Here is a 16,315-nt window from a genome sequence, read left to right as displayed (position 1 = left end):
TTTGCAGAACAGATCCAGAAATTGGCTTGTTCTTTGAAAGGTCATGAAGAACCCAATCCCACAACAGTACATTTATTTTCACATAAACAGTTGCTTTCTGGTTCCTTTTGTGTCACCAATATTGGCCGCACACCACTCACTCATTATGAGCTTTATTTTTTAAAGTGTCACACCTGAGTTTTCCACAACTGTACTTCAATATTATTTCACATAGACTTTGTTTCTAATTTTCCTTTATCTCGATAACTTTTACTTCATCACTTAATGTTAATGCCACATTTTATGCAACTTTTTTTTTTTACCTGGAAATCACTACGCTTGCTCTCTGTTTACCTACGACAGTATACGGGTGTGAAGCATTGAAAATCTCTGAAGGGACTCGTCTGCCTAGTCAACAGGGTAATAAAATTTATGACCGACAGGCCAACACATCCTCGTACCCTCTAGAATTTTGGAAAGAAAACTTGTTTTTATCTTAGTGACCTACATATTTCGTATATTCCTTGAAATTACACGCTGTTTCAAAATATAGTTACAAAATATAGTGTGTGTCCAAAATATTGTTTCCGTTTTGAACAGTAGCAGACAGTTTCTGTTTTATTCAGGAAAAATTACACATAATACATACACTGTAGTGAACAACACAACATTTTAGAGCAGATGAGCTTCTGGCAGTATGGGAAGAGAAGTATGCAAAACTGCTAGAAGATAAATGGCGGAGTTGATTTAGTGACTTGTTTAGAAGAATGGAGAAATGTATCGTGTGGTGGGAATTAGTTTGAAAAACTATGAAAATTATAGTGACATTGCAAAACACTCCTAATGACTCGAAATTTTCTCGGGCTTCCAGCCAGGTCATAAGTTGGTGATCCACCAACGTTTCGAGGATGTTCATCTTGATGAGGAAGATGAACATCCTCAAAACGTCGCTGGATCACCAACTTATGACCTGGCTGGAAGCCCGAGAAAATTTCGAATTATCACGTTGCCAGGAAAGCTTCAGTAGTTACTCCTAATGACTTTTGTACTAGCTTTCTTGCCATCAATTTCGACCACTGTGTGTATAAAATTAGGACCAAAAATTTCTACATATCCTAGGAACAATTGAAGTACCTTCAAGAAGTATTGTTATTTAAACATGCCAAGTTATCTCTCACAATATTTTACATGCATGCATGTTCAAATGAAGTATTAAGTCTAAATGATAGACTACAAATAATGACCTATCGTAATTCTGTTTCATTCTAGCATTCGGAAACACACATTAATGGAGGAGCATCAAAAAGAGAATTCAAAGAGAAAGCAGTCCCAAGAGTCTGACAGTATGCAAGCTAGGTCAGTATCCTCTAATTAAAATTGCTTAATAAGAACAGGTTAAGTTATACCAATTTATCTCCTGTACACACAGTATTTGACATATACTTTTTATTGCTGATATTTAAAAAAAGGGATGAAGTTACAGGAGAATGGACAAAGTTACACAACACAGGACTGCACGCATTGTATTCTTCACCTGACATAATTAGGAACATTAAATCCAGACGTTTGAGATGGGTATGAAGTTACAGGAGAATGGAGAAAGTTACACAACACAGAACTGCACGCATTGTATTCTTCACCTGACATAATTAGGAACATTAAATCCAGACGTTTGAGATGGGTATGAAGTTACAGGAGAATGGAGAAAGTTACACAACACAGGACTGCACGCATTGTATTCTTCACCTGACATAATTAGGAACATTAAATCCAGACGTTTGAGATGAGTATGAAGTTACAGGAGAATGGAGAAAGTTACACAACACAGAACTGCACGCATTGTATTCTTCACCTGACATAATTAGGAACATTAAATCCAGACGTTTGAGATGGGTATGAAGTTACAGGAGAATGGAGAAAGTTACACAACACAGGACTGCACGCATTGTATTCTTCACCTGACATAATTAGGAACATTAAATCCAGACGTTTGAGATGAGTATGAAGTTACAGGAGAATGGAGAAAGTTACACAACACAGAACTGCACGCATTGTATTCTTCACCTGGCATAATTAGGAACATTAAATCTAGACGTTTGAAATGGTTATGAAGTTACAGAAGAATGGAGAAAGTTACACAACACAGAATTGCACGCATTGTATTCTTCACCTGGCATAATTAGGAACATTAAATCCAGACGTTTGAGATGGGGATGAAGTTACAGGAGAATGGAGAAAGTTACACAATGCAGAACTGCACGCATTGTATTCTTCACCTGACATAATTAGGAACATTAAATCTAGACGTTTGAAATGGTTATGAAGTTACAGAAGAATGGAGAAAGTTACACAACACAGAATTGCACGCATTGTATTCTTCACCTGGCATAATTAGGAACATTAAATCCAGACGTTTGAGATGGGGATGAAGTTACAGGAGAATGGAGAAAGTTACACAATGCAGAACTGCACGCATTGTATTCTTCACCTGACGTAATTAGGAACATTAAATCCAGATGTTTGAAATGGGTATGAAGTTACAGAAGAATGGAGAAAGTTACACAACACAGAACTGCACGCATTGTATTCTTCACCTGGCATAATTAGGAACATTAAATCCAGACGTTTGAAATGGGTATGAAGTTACAGAAGAATGGAGAAAGTTACACAATGCAGAACTGCACGCATTGTATTCTTCACTTGACATAATTAGCAACATTAAATCCAGACGTTTGAGTTAGGTGTACGGGTGAATCCAGAAATGCATATATCTAGAATGTTAGTTACAAGGCCAGAGGGAAAAAGACCTTTGGGGAGGCCAAAACGTAGATGGGAGGATAATATTAAAATTAATTTGAGGGAGGTGGGATATGATGGTAGGGACTGGATTAATCTTGCTCAAGATAGGGACCCATGGCTGGCTTATGTGAGTTTGGCAATGAACCTCCAGGTTTTCTAAAAGGCATAAGTAAATACATAAAACAGAATGAGAAGGTATTGTGTTGCAGTATTTTAATTTCGAGATTTATACAGAAATACATGCTAGCATCCATGATCCTGAAAAACTGGTTTCTGGCATGCTGTCGTACTCAGTATTTTCTAAGCGGTTGGATTTTTTTCATGTTTAGTATCAATGAGTCAATTCAACTAGGAATGATGCAAATTAAATAGAATTTTACTAGAATATTAATGGGTGTTCACTCAGCCTCCTATAAAATTGAGTACCGTGGGTAAAAGGCGGTCAGAGCGTGGTGCCGACCACACCACCTCATTCTAGTGCCGAGGTCATGGAAAGCATGGGGCTCTACTTCCATGCCCCCCAAGTGCCTTCATGGCATGTTACGGGGATACCTTTACCTTTTTATTAATTTAAAAAACGCATACACAAATTAGTAATTTTTCCTCAGATTTAAGACAATTAGTGTGACACTATTTTTGGCTGCTGTCATCCTTTAGTTGAGCAAGAAAAAATACATGAAACAGCCTCGTCTGTTGCCAAAAAGATTTCTTAAAGTTGGTGGCCTTTTAGCATTGTTCCTGACATAACATTTTCAAAATGTAACATTTAACTTGGTAAAAGTAAAAAGTGATAGATTGCTGAAAAAAATAGTTGCCATAAGTGACCCGCATATTATGTGGTAACATTTGCCCAGGACTGGAAGAAAGGTTGTAATAAACAGGAAAACATTAAGAACAGGAGTGTTATATGCGGGGTATTTTAACATTCCTTATGGAGTGGGTCAATTGACCAGAAAAAAATTAGTGTTAAAGATCAGGATAGCATTATAATTGGGAGTGTTATATGGAGGGTTTACTGTATGGGCTATTCCATCTCAAATCGACCGAAATATAGAGAAAATTGACCTTGCAATTTTTTAAATACAATAAAACTCTTTCTGTCTGTAGACAACTTTGATATAATGCTTTGTGCAAAGTTTGAAATAGTGTTTAAATTAATAATATTTAAATTTATCGTATTTTCATAAAATTAGCAACTTTAAACTGTTGTGACTCCGAAACCCTTTCACCCAATGATCAAAATCATGGTTTATTTTGATGCTGAGAAGTTAAAGTTTATATTGACATGTAAACAGTTTTTCTTACTTTTTATAGAAATGGAGAAATTTAGATTTTTCTTCATTAAGACACCTTTGGCCACGAAAAAATATTTTTAAAATATATGGTTAGATTCCGCATTGAAAGTACAAATAAACAGATATTTTTACTGGTAGGACGTTGATAAGAAAGTATTGAAAATATCAAATAAAGCAAATAAATAGTACACGCGTGAACTAACCAGCTGACTGTGAGGCGGGAGCTAGCCAAGGGAACCAAGGCCAGTAGACATAAACATGTGATGTGTCGTCTAGCAGTCATGGCTGTGCTAGCTTTATCACAGGTTTTCATAAACACAGGAGTAAAATGACGCCCAATGCTCGCTTATCTTCAGCTCTCGGCCAGTGCTTGCGGTACTGCGCCGTTCAAGTCTAGACGTGTGAAAATAATCTATTTAATACCCTCGAAACTTATTGCCAAGCCACTAAGCAAACAATGCCAAATCCCTCTTAATAATGCAAGGTTTTTTCTCAATATTGTTTTACATTTTTACAAATTGTCAAAAAGCCTAAAAGCAAGTAAAATCAGATTATCTGTCTCTCTGTGTACAATAAAAATAAGGATTGCTTCTTAACATAACCTACTAAATGTCAGCTTCAAAATAAGCTCTCGTTCAATGTTCTGCAGTAAATGGTTCCAGAGTTCTGAGCGCTGAAAGAGGCTTGTTTTTATAAAATACGCTAAATTTGTCGCTCAACAATATGAAAACCGTTTGACTTTCGATAGTATATTTTTGCAGATGCACTCCCCTCAGCACCTTGTATAAGTAGGGAATAAATTGGAGTATTAAAAAAATGCGAGGTTTTTTACTGATCGATTTCATACGGAACAGCCCGTATGTACTCTTTTACACTTACAGAAAGATTCCTGAGACATTCACTTATTGCAATGATTTCACCATTGCAATTACATTCACTTATTGCAATGGTGAAATCATTGCAATAAGTGAATGTCTCAGGAATCTTCTATGCCACATCAATAAATTTAGGAATGCAGTTATATTGTCAGACTCCAAAGCAGCTATTCTATCAATAGTCTCTAAACACACACCTTCATCTTAAACAGCAGAAATAACTAAAATGCTCTCTCAATTAATATCACTCAATAAAAGAATTGTATTCCAATGGATACCATCCCATTGTGGAATCCTGGGAAACGAGAATGCGGATGCTTTAGCAAAGAAGGGCAGCACTGCTACTTACAGACCTGTTACTAAATGTACGTATTACTCTGTGAAGAGATTTATTAAATCTACATACTTAGACTTCAACAAACAAAATTTGATAACACAATCCCAAGGGAAAAAAATGGAACTCTCTGCATCAAAATCCACAGTTAGATTTACCACGAAAATCGTCTGCAGCTGCATTTAGATTGGCAACAGGCCATGATTGTTTGGCTAAACACCTGCATAGAATTGGAATATATCAGTCCCCTAACTGCCCATTGTGCAACTCAAACCAAGAAATGGATTCGGAACACCTCAAAATCTGTGCTTCAGTGGCTGGCCATGATAATATCTTTGAAAAGTATTGGAGTGCAAGAGGTCAAATGACTTTATTGTCAAACACCTGGCATTAGAAAACAACAACAACACTTACAGAAATGAATACATTGTTTATTCATCTTTCAGGAACAGAAACTATTATACAGAAGACGAGGACAAGGCTCTTCTCAATTTTGTTGCACGCAATAAACGGTACCAAGAAGTGGGAGGTGTGCAATTGTGGAAGCTGATGGAACGCAAGCAGGCTGTCCCTGGTAAGTGACTCTGTACGATATATTAATGTGCTCACTTACTAGCAATACATTTCTCACAGTATTTTACTTTTCAGGTCGTACTTGGCATTCCATGAAAGAGAGATACCGAAAAGTCTTAGTCAACAAGTTGGACAGGTATCTGCCACCTGAAACAGTGCAGAAAATGATGCACAGCACAGCAACAGGTGGGTCGGAATTGTTGGCTGCTGCAGTATTCAGTATCTACTAGTGACACTAGATCTGGAAGCATGAATCTCATTCTAAATCATACCTGCACAAACAGCGCTCAACGAGTGCCCGCGCTTCTTCGCAGCGGGAGAGCGGTGTTTACAGCTTGCCGAAACGGAGAGGAAGATACGTCAGAATGACATAGACGTGCTATAGGTAGAGGAGAGGGGAAACAACCACTCAGTTATCTAGTGGAGTGCAGTGTGTAGGCCTATTCTCAGTAATTGTTTCACGTTGCTTACCTACTGCTACAGTACAGTATGGAGGAATCTAAAAGACGGTACGTAACATTTAACGATTTACAGCTCGAACTTACTGATCTTCAATGTGACCTAAGAGCTAAAGATCGTTTGAATAATACTACTAGCCTTGTTGAGTTGTACAGGACTAAACATTAGCAATAATGTCCACGACTACACAGGCTGGCTGTGAAAATGATTGCTATGTTTGGCTCAACATTTATATTTGTGAGCAACTGTTTTCTATAATCAACTTTAATAAAGGCAGACATCGAACATCTGTAACTGATGTTTCATTACGATCAGTAGGCTACTGTTCCTTTCAGCTGCCAACAGCATAAAACCTCGTTTTGATGTACTGATAAATAAAAATATAACAAAATGATAGATAAATAAAAACGTAACAAAATGATATTGCACATTTAAGTAGCTATAGAATTTCTATTAGGTACTTCTGTAAAATAAATATTTTTTTATTAATTAATAATAGTCCAAGATAGTTTTGCAAACACTGAACGGGAATTCATTTCATAAACACTCATAATAATACTTCCTTTTGTGTATATTTTGTACGAGATCACCCCTTCTTCCAGTTCACCCTTATACAGAGCACAGCTAATATCTGCATTCCGCTCATGAGCTGTAAGCCGGCTCGGAGAGCGCAAACCTTGTGCAGGCCTGTTCTAAATGCTTATTGCTCGCTGATGATTTAAAATTATTTTAAACAATAGCTTGTATTAAGGATATGTAGGGTTGCCAAGTTTCCTCCAAGCGAAATTGGGATATCAGGAACTAACTTAAAACATTTCCAAGATTTTCTCTTTCTTCATTTTTGTTGCCTTTCTGCGTCCACATCAGTATTTCTTACAAATTTTCGAATCTGAAATTAACTGCAGGAATGAATTGCTAAACAGTCTGGGGACACATAACTACGACTATGCTGAACTACATGATACACAAATGACGCTTCAGCAACTATCACCTTTTCTTTGTCTGTACTACTTACTTATAAATGGCTTTTAAAGAACCCCGAGGTTCATTGCCACTCTCACATAAGCCCGTTACCAGTCCCTATTCTGAGCAAGATTAATTCAGTCCCACCATCATATCCCACCTCCCACAAATCCATTTTAATATTATCCTCCCATCTACGTCTTGGCCTCCCCAAGGTCTTCCAACTAACACTCTATATGCATTTGTAGATTCACCATACGTGCTACATGCCCTACCCATCTCAAACGTCTGGATTTAATGTTCCTAATTATGTTAGGTGAAGAATACAATGCGTGCAGTTTTTCGTTATGTAGCTTTCTCCATTCTCCTGTAACTTCATCCCTCTTAGCCCCAAATATTTTCGTAAACACCTTATTCTCGAACATCCTTAACCTCTGTTCCTCTGTCAAAATGAGAGTTAAAGTTTCACAACCATAGCTCTGTATTACTATGAAAGACAAAACAGCTGACTGTAGAATTGAACTTTTATGTTAAAGTGTTAGCATGCTTTTTAATGTCATTTTCGTTTCCATGAGAAATACTAAAATACGAAGGGCACACAGTACAGTAAGCTCAATGATCGTCTTTTCATTTTATTAACCACGAATATGTTTAACCATTCACTGTTAAATTTTCTTAGCAACTTTTTTTTTTTTTGGAACTGGAACTGCAGTAGTTTCACTGTCGGATAAGGGCATGTTTAAATAATTCACTAAACTATAAAACACAAGTAATATATAATGCTTGTCATTAGTGTAAAATACGATGTCAAAGGTGCTATCTTTTTTTGCCGCTGAACGAATTTAAAATATGCACCGTTTACTAACTGCAAGAACAGCGACTAGATATTGAAACAAATTAGCCAACACTGTAATAGAACTTTGGGAAGCATCGTCTTGCAAGTAGCATTGCCTTATGACCATCAGCTGAATTACCTCTTTTACAGTGATACTACTTGAGTCAATGTATAAATCAAAATATTAGAGAATTGGAAATACAGGTAAATTTCTTTAAATATGCTCTAATATCTGTAAAATCGGAATTTTTAGGAATCCTGACTGGCTATAATCAGGATTAAGGATTTCACCAGGGGAATCGGGATACCTAGTAACACTGATTGCATATTTACAAGTAGATATCAATAATATATTATCTTGGTGTAATAATAATAATAATAGTAATTTCAGATCTCCCAAAAAAAATACAACATTTTAAATGCTTACTCCACTTATAGTTGGATAGAGAGCAGATATCGCTTCTTAACAAACTATGTACCCCCTTCACCTTCAAGAAGAAGTTCTACATAAAAAAAGTCTTTCAATTGACAAATTCTAGTGCCAACCTCTGATTTGTCTGGGTTTTCTGTTTCCAGGTTCCAAGCTGAAAAACAAGAAGAGAAGATCCTCTAAGTTGAAAGAGCCATTGTCAAAGATGTGTGCAAATGAGTGCACATGTTGCTTCAAGAGCAGTACAGTTTCTAGCTCTTCCTATGAATCTGCGCCTCCCCAGACTCGTATCCGCACCACCAAACGCAAGAAGCTCTTCTCGCAGAAACAATCAGTGGTCGAGGTCACACCAGTCTCTGACGAGCGAAGCCAGCAGCTTAAAGTGTGTCCATATTTCACTGACAGTGTTAAGAGACAAAAGCAGAATGAAGACAAAGAGAAGGATGGTAACACTGCTACTGAAAATAGTGCAGCTATCAATGCGACACGAAACAAGCCAACAAGCATACAAGAAAGATTACAACAATGTGAACCCAGTTCTCCTGACGCGGTAATGAGGGCAGAATACTCAGAGGCGAGCTGTGAATCAGACAACAGTCATTGTCCGCAGGTGTCATTGTCTGATAGTGATTACAACTCTGGAATTTTAGAACAGAGATCTAATGGTAGGCAAACAGAACAGGGTGACAAGCCTTCTTCAGATAATGGCAAACTTTTTAGTGAAAATTCGAAAAAACAATGTAGTGATAAACAGGACACTAGTAGTCTTTCTTACATAACGGACAGATTAAAAGTTGTGCCAAACAGTAATAGAAGTTGCGTCAATCTGAAGGATGACCAAGAAAGGAGTTGCAGAACAGATGGGAGTCAGCACAGTAGCAATGGCACTTCAGGAAAGGATCGTCATATTCCAGAGCACGAACTCTCTTATTGTAGTACACGAGTGGAAGGAACTAGCGAAAGAGATGTGCCACGTAGAAGTCAGTACAGTAGCAGTGCTACTTCAGCAAAGGGTCGTCATATTCCAGAGCACAGACTGTCACATTGTAGTACACAAGAAGAAGGTACTAGTAAAAGAGATGTGCCACGTGGAAATCAGTACAAAAGCAGTGGTACTTCAGCAAAGGGTCATCATATTCCAGAGCACAGACTGTCACATTGTAGTACACAAGAAGAAGGTACTAGTAAAAGAGATGTGCTATGTGGAAGTCAGTACAGTACCAATGGTACTTCAGCAAAGGGTCATCATATTCCAGAGCACAGACTGTCACATTGTAGTACACAAGAAGAAGGTACTAGTAAAAGAGATGTGCTATGTGGAAGTCAGTACAAAAGCAGTGGTACTTCAGCAAAGGGTCATCATATTCCAGAGCACAGACTGTCACATTGTAGTAGACAAGAAGAAGAAGGTACTAGTAAAAGAGATGTGCTATGTGGAAGTCAGTACAAAAGCAGTGGTACTTCAGCAAATGGGCATCATATTCCAGAGCACAGACTGTCACATTGTAGTACACAAGAAGAAGGAACTAGTAAAAGAGATGTGCTATGTGGAAGTCAGTACAAAAGCAGTGGTACTTCAGCAAAGGGTCATCATATTCCAGAGCACAGACTGTCACATTGTAGTAGACAAGAAGAAGAAGGTACTAGTAAAAGAGATGTGCTATGTGGAAGTCAGTACAAAAGCAGTGGTACTTCAGCAAATGGGCATCATATTCCAGAGCACAGACTGTCACATTGTAGTACACAAGAAGAAGGATCCAGCAAAAGAGATGTGCTATGTGGAAGTCAGTACAGAAGCAGTGGTACTTCAGCAAATGGGCATCATATTCCAGAGCACAGACTGTCACATTGTAGTACACAAGAAGAAGGAACTAGTAAAAGAGATGTGCTATGTGGAAGTCAGTACAGAAGCAGTGGTACTTCAGCAAATGGGCATCATATTCCAGAGCACAGACTGTCACATTGTAGTACACAAGAAGAAGGAACTAGCAAAAGAGATGTGCTATGTGGAAGTCAGTACAGTACCAATGGTACTTCAGCAAAGGGTCATCATATTCCAGAGCGCAGACTGTCACATTGTAGTACAGAAGAAGAAGGTACTAGTAAAAGAGATGTGCTATGTGGAAGTCAGTACAGTACCAATGGTACTTCAGCAAAGGGTCATCATATTCCAGAGCGCAGACTGTCACATTGTAGTACAGAAGAAGAAGGTACTAGTAAAAGAGATGTGCTATGTGGAAGTCAGTACAGTACCAATGGTACTTCAGCAAAGGGTCATCATATTTCAGAGCACAGACTGTCACATTGTAGTACACAAGAAGAAGGAACTAGCAAAAGAGATGTGCTATGTGGAAGTCAGTACAGTACCAATGGTACTTCAGCAAAGGGTCATCATATTCCAGAGCACAGATTGTCACATTGTAGTAGACAAGAAGAAGGAACTAGCAAAAGAGATGTGCTATGTGGAAGTCAGTACAGTACCAATGGTACTTCAGCAAAGGGTCATCATATTCCAGAGCACAGACTGTCACATTGTAGTAGACAAGAAGAAGGAACTAGTAAAAGAGATGTGCTATGTGGAAGTCAGTACAGTAGCAATGGTACTTCAGCAATTGGGCATCATATTCCAGAGCACAGACTGTCACATTGTAGTACACAAGAAGAAGGAACTAGCAAAAGAGATGTGCTATGTGGAAGTCAGTACAGTACCAATGGTACTTCAGCAAAGGGTCATCATATTCCAGAGCACAGACTGTCACATTGTAGTAGACAAGAAGAAGAAGGTACTAGCAAAAGAGATGCGTCATGTGGAAGTCAGTACAGAACCAGTGGTACTTCAGCAAAGGGTCGTCATATTCCAGAGCGCAGACTGTCACATTGTAGTATACAAGAGGAAGACAGTAGTGAATCAGATTTGAAATATTTGATGGCCTTGATGAATGAGGACCTCTTACAAGAAGTCTCAGATAGAGATTCTGAACTCAAACACATAGCAAAGAATGGTGATGTATTTTGATTATTTATATATATATATGCATGATTTTTCAGTAGGAAAAACGTACTAAGTAGTCTTTCAGTGTGTTATCACACGAAACATCTAGCATTCAATGTAGTGAATATTACAAACACAGAATGTAGCCTACATATGATCTTTCAGAACATCGAGTTTAATTTGTCTTCAGAATTTTTTAACGTGTTTATTATGCTTGGGTTGCTGCCATATTATATTTTTTTATTTGTTATTTTGTAATTTTTTTTAAACAGTGGCATCAAGAGATGTTTGTGATTCTTAATATTCGTCTAGCTGAAGATAGCAGGATTGTATCAAATTTATTTTTTATAGCTTCAGAGTTTTTCGAAAGGTGTATTAATTTATTGGATTTCTCTGCTGTCATGTTGTTTTTCATTTGTTGAAAAAGTGACTAGAGTCTAAGAAGTTTATTAGGTTAGAATTTTTCGTCATGTGTCGAAAGGAATTTTGTCTGTTTTGAGAATTTTTTCGAGTAATATATTTACCAAGTTTGGCCTACTGCCATGTAAATATTCGTTTACTGGAAAGATGGTTTTAATACGAGATGTCCGAATATTTTTTCACGACATATATACAAGGATCATGATGAATTTCATTTGGACGTTTTTAAAATTTTTCGAGTAGTATTTTGATTTATCAGGTTTGATCTGCTATCTCATAAATTTTCGTTTTCCAAAAGAATGACTTCAATCTAAAGGCTCATTCACAATGAAAAGCAAACATAACGTAAGCGTTAACTTAAGAATGTACTTTCTTCGACCCCGACGGCATTAGAGCATTCGAGGCCTAGGGGTTCATTTCCCTTTCCTTCCTCCTCTTCTACTTTTCTGTTCCTAGTGCTGACCTGCTATGGCACTAAAATCGTCCTCCAGTGGCTTAAGGAGGGAAAGCTGGTGATCAACAAGATCTCCCAGCTAGATCCAATGGACTCATCGACCAACAGCAGGTGTGGTCCTCCAGACATTCTGGGGGTTGTGTGTGAATGAAGTAGCCACCAAAATGTTAAAATATGGTGTTCACTTAAATCGGCTACAACTTGCCATTTTTCAGTCAAATGACTTCATTGTCAAATGCCTGGCATTAGAATTTTTTTTTTATTTTATTGGGTTATTTTACGACGCTGTATCAACATCTAGGTTATTTAGCGTCTGAATGAAATGAAGGTGATAATGCCGGTGAAATGAGTCCGGGGTTCAGCACCGAAAGTTACCCAGCATTTGCTCGTATTGGGTTGAGGGAAAACCCCGGAAAAAACCTCAACCAGGTAACTTGCCCCGACCGGGATTCGAACCCGGGCCACCTGGTTTCGCAGCCAGACGCGCTGACCGTTACTCCACAGATGTGGACGCCTGGCATTAGAAAACAACAACAACAAGAATGTAAACATTACGGTAAAATCAAGAAGTCATACCATCATTCACGATGGGAACATAAACATAACAGCAAACATACTTGGTAACCATGGAAACATAACACTAACGCCATTTCCTCATCCTGTTGTATACTTAAGCACTCCACGATTGTGTTCTGTTTGCAAATCACATAAGCGTAAGCATGAAAGTTTGGAGTTTGCAAACTTTCATGTTAACATCTTACGGTAATGTTTATGTCAATGCTTATGTGAATCATTGTGAATGATCCCATTTGGTAGCCTGGACGCGAACTTTTGTTTTTATGTTACGGTTATGTTTAATTTTCATTGTGAATGAGCCTTAAGATGATGTAAGATTTTTGCACACTATTAAGTCTAGACTATATTGGTTTATCACAGCTATTCGACCCTCTGTCTTAAGTGTGGTTGATTATAAGTTGATAGTTATCTGTATTTTGCTTATGAAGCTTATTTTATGCTGTCACGTTATTTTTCATTTGTTGAAAACTAGTTTTGTGTCAGGAGTGTTTGTGATTTTCAGATTTTTTCACCATATAGAGAAAAATATCTCGAGTTGCATTTTTGTAGCCTACATTATATTTCAATAGAATAAAACTAATGGTATTAAGGTTTCACGCCTCTGTTGACATTAATTAAAATTTACATATTCATTCATAGTTTTCTGCCCAGGGATAGGTCTTTCACTGCAATCCCAACATTCTCTAGTCATCTCTATTTTCCACTTTCCTCTTAGTCTCCACATATGATTCATTTATCTTAATGTTGTCTATCATCTGATAGCTTTTGCCCAAACTTTTCTCCCATTCACCATTCCTTCCAGTGCATCCTTCATCACGAAGTTTCTTCTTGGCCAGTAAGCCTGCCAGTTCCTTTTTCTCTTTCTGATCAGTTTCAGCATTATTCTTTCTTCACCCATTCCTTTCAATATTGCCTCATTTCTTATTCTTTCCGTCCATTTCACATGTTCCATCCTTCTCCATATCTACATTTGAAATTCTTCCAATCGTTTCTCTTCACTTCATTGTAATGTCCACATTTCTGCCCCATACAATGCCACACAAAGCACTTCACTAATCTCTTTCTTAGTTTTTTGCCAAAGGAAATGCTTCTTTTCCTATTAAAGGCTTCCATTGCACACGGTAGACTTTTTGCATGTCTCCAGCTAGGAGGCTTTGACTCTGTCTATACCATTTCGGTACCTGCAGTAAGAAAGTGTTCTTAGAAGGTGCATTTTATTTGTTATAATTTTTCCGAAACTCCCGCTGTGTAGCTGAGTTTGTTCTAATAAACTTTTCTGCTGCAATAACACATTCCTGTAGGGACCAATGCTCTAACCTAGACATTGGAAATTTATATGCAAATGCATATTGTCTGCTTTTAAGTATGATATGGGGGAAAAAGTCCGGAATATGTTTTAAATTCACCTCCTTCCATATGTCAAGTTTTATGATGTATATAATTACATATTTATGGTATTGAATGTTTTATGATTTTGGCATGCATTATGCATGTACGCATACGAAAAGTTTTAAAGCATAATAACATTATTCTTTATGATGGTATGAATATGAATATGGTAGCCAATGGTGTAGCTCAATTGGTTAAGGTGCTTGCCTGTCGATCCGGAGTTGCGCTCGGGTGCGGGTTCAATCCCTGCTTGGGCTGACTACTTGGTTGGGGTTTTCCAAGATTTTTCCGAAATGTCAGGTAATCTAATCCTCGGCATCACTTTGCCCAATATCATCTCACTGTCACCAATTCCAATGACGCTAAATAAGCTAGTAGCTGATACAGCATCATTAAATAATAAAGTAAAAAAAATAGGATATGGTTTTGCAGATCTTCTAATCCCTAATGAATCTCTTCTTCAGAGTATGTGACAACTTCAGGTGATATCATTCCTTGAGAAGGTGCAAAGAACTTAAGTTTGGCGCTGTAAAATATGCAGAAATATTTAGTGAAAAACTGCAGTATTTTACAAATAAATCCTTATTTTAAAATGTTACACTTTGTAATCAAATGTCTGTAAAGTGACAGTGTAGAACTTCCATAGGAAATTCCTCCAAAACTTGTTGGTGCTTACCAAACACATCTGTATGTTGAGAGGTATACAAACTCATACTAAACGATAAACCTAACATATTTAATACCAGTGGCGGCCGAAGGCCATTCTGTCAAGTGGGGCACAACCTTAATGATGAACCCTGAAATTTAAAAACATATCAAACCAATTTATGTGCACTAACCTTTCTAATTTTTGTAGATGAGCTCCATTTTTCGGTTCTTTCTGCGAGCAAAAACCTCTATAACTCTATTGTTGAAGTTCGGAATAGAATGTGCCATCTTTCTCTCAATTGAGAGCACTGCTACGCCCAGAGGCAAGTTAAATGGAATTCTAAGTGTAATTCACAGAAATGCGCTGATTCTCACTCGTTCGTACTCACAGATCACGCAACTGCCTGCCTTCTTACTACCGCAGCACTAGATTTGGGGAAACTCAGTTGAAAACTGTAGTGTGCACTGAAGGCAGCAAAACGCCCGCCAAGATTCTCTGTCACTGACAAAGCTTTTTGAGAACTGCCAACTTCATGTATTGTAATGTAAACTTTCTTTTTTGGATACGATGGAAGCATAAAAGTTTACAGGGAGCATTAACAACATAACTGTGACAAATGAATATATATATATATATATACACGTGATTTATACAATGAGTCGAGCTTCTAAATTAGTAAACTTACATTTAACGTTTTTCATGTCAAGTTTAGCTGTAAAATGTCGTCTGCTATACAGCAAGTATCAACACCCCTAAAAATGGCACGCAGCTAATTGGACTGTTCCTAAACCAAAGAGACTTGGTGGGCACGGCAAATACAGTGCCCAAAGCACACGGTCTGAGGCAAAGAGCTCCACCTTCTTACAACTCGCACCCCCACCCCTTCCTCGTCCATCGCTGGGCACGAGAAGAGAGAGCCCATTTTATTACCTGTTCAGAAAACTTGGGTTTCGTAGACTACTACAGATTCTGAAAACATTAGTAGCAATGAAAATGTGAAACTCTTTAAGGTATTATTTCATAATGCAATTAAATTGTATTATAATATAGTCATAATACGATAATAAAAATCACTGGGAGGGCACGTGCCCATGTGCCCCTTAATAAAAGCCGCCCCTGTTTAATACTGAAAACTTGGAGAAAATCACTTGTATGCAGCAAATCAAATTACATCCACCAGGAAGACATTTAAGGAGGAACATTCAATGTGAACAGGTCTAGAAACCACATATATTTAGTGCATATTTGTAGCATATGTAGTTATATAATTTTTGAGGATATTTTTAAAAATTT

At 37.6% G+C, this 16,315-nt stretch overlaps 1 protein-coding gene across 3 annotated transcripts in view; it reads left to right on the top strand.

The window, feature by feature from the left end:
• Nucleotides 1–16,315, top strand: part of LOC138711193 (uncharacterized) — a 43,258-nt gene that overhangs the window by 22,053 nt on the left and 4,890 nt on the right. For 2 of the 3 annotated variants that reach the window (XM_069842559.1, XM_069842561.1), the window contains exons 8-11: nucleotides 1,249–1,335; nucleotides 5,729–5,856; nucleotides 5,931–6,041; nucleotides 8,689–11,544. In XM_069842559.1, coding sequence (XP_069698660.1) covers nucleotides 1,249–1,335; nucleotides 5,729–5,856; nucleotides 5,931–6,041; nucleotides 8,689–11,544 — 3,182 coding nt within the window. The remainder of the gene's footprint in view (nucleotides 1–1,248; nucleotides 1,336–5,728; nucleotides 5,857–5,930; nucleotides 6,042–8,688; nucleotides 11,545–16,315) is intronic. The other variant, XM_069842560.1, reaches the window with a different exon arrangement.

The sequence above is a fragment of the Periplaneta americana genome, chromosome 12 (genome assembly GCF_040183065.1).
Source record: "Periplaneta americana isolate PAMFEO1 chromosome 12, P.americana_PAMFEO1_priV1, whole genome shotgun sequence".
Lineage (NCBI taxonomy): Eukaryota > Metazoa > Arthropoda > Insecta > Blattodea > Blattidae > Periplaneta > Periplaneta americana.
Note: the sequence above shows the minus strand (reverse complement) of the source record. Positions and strands in the feature narration are given on the sequence as shown.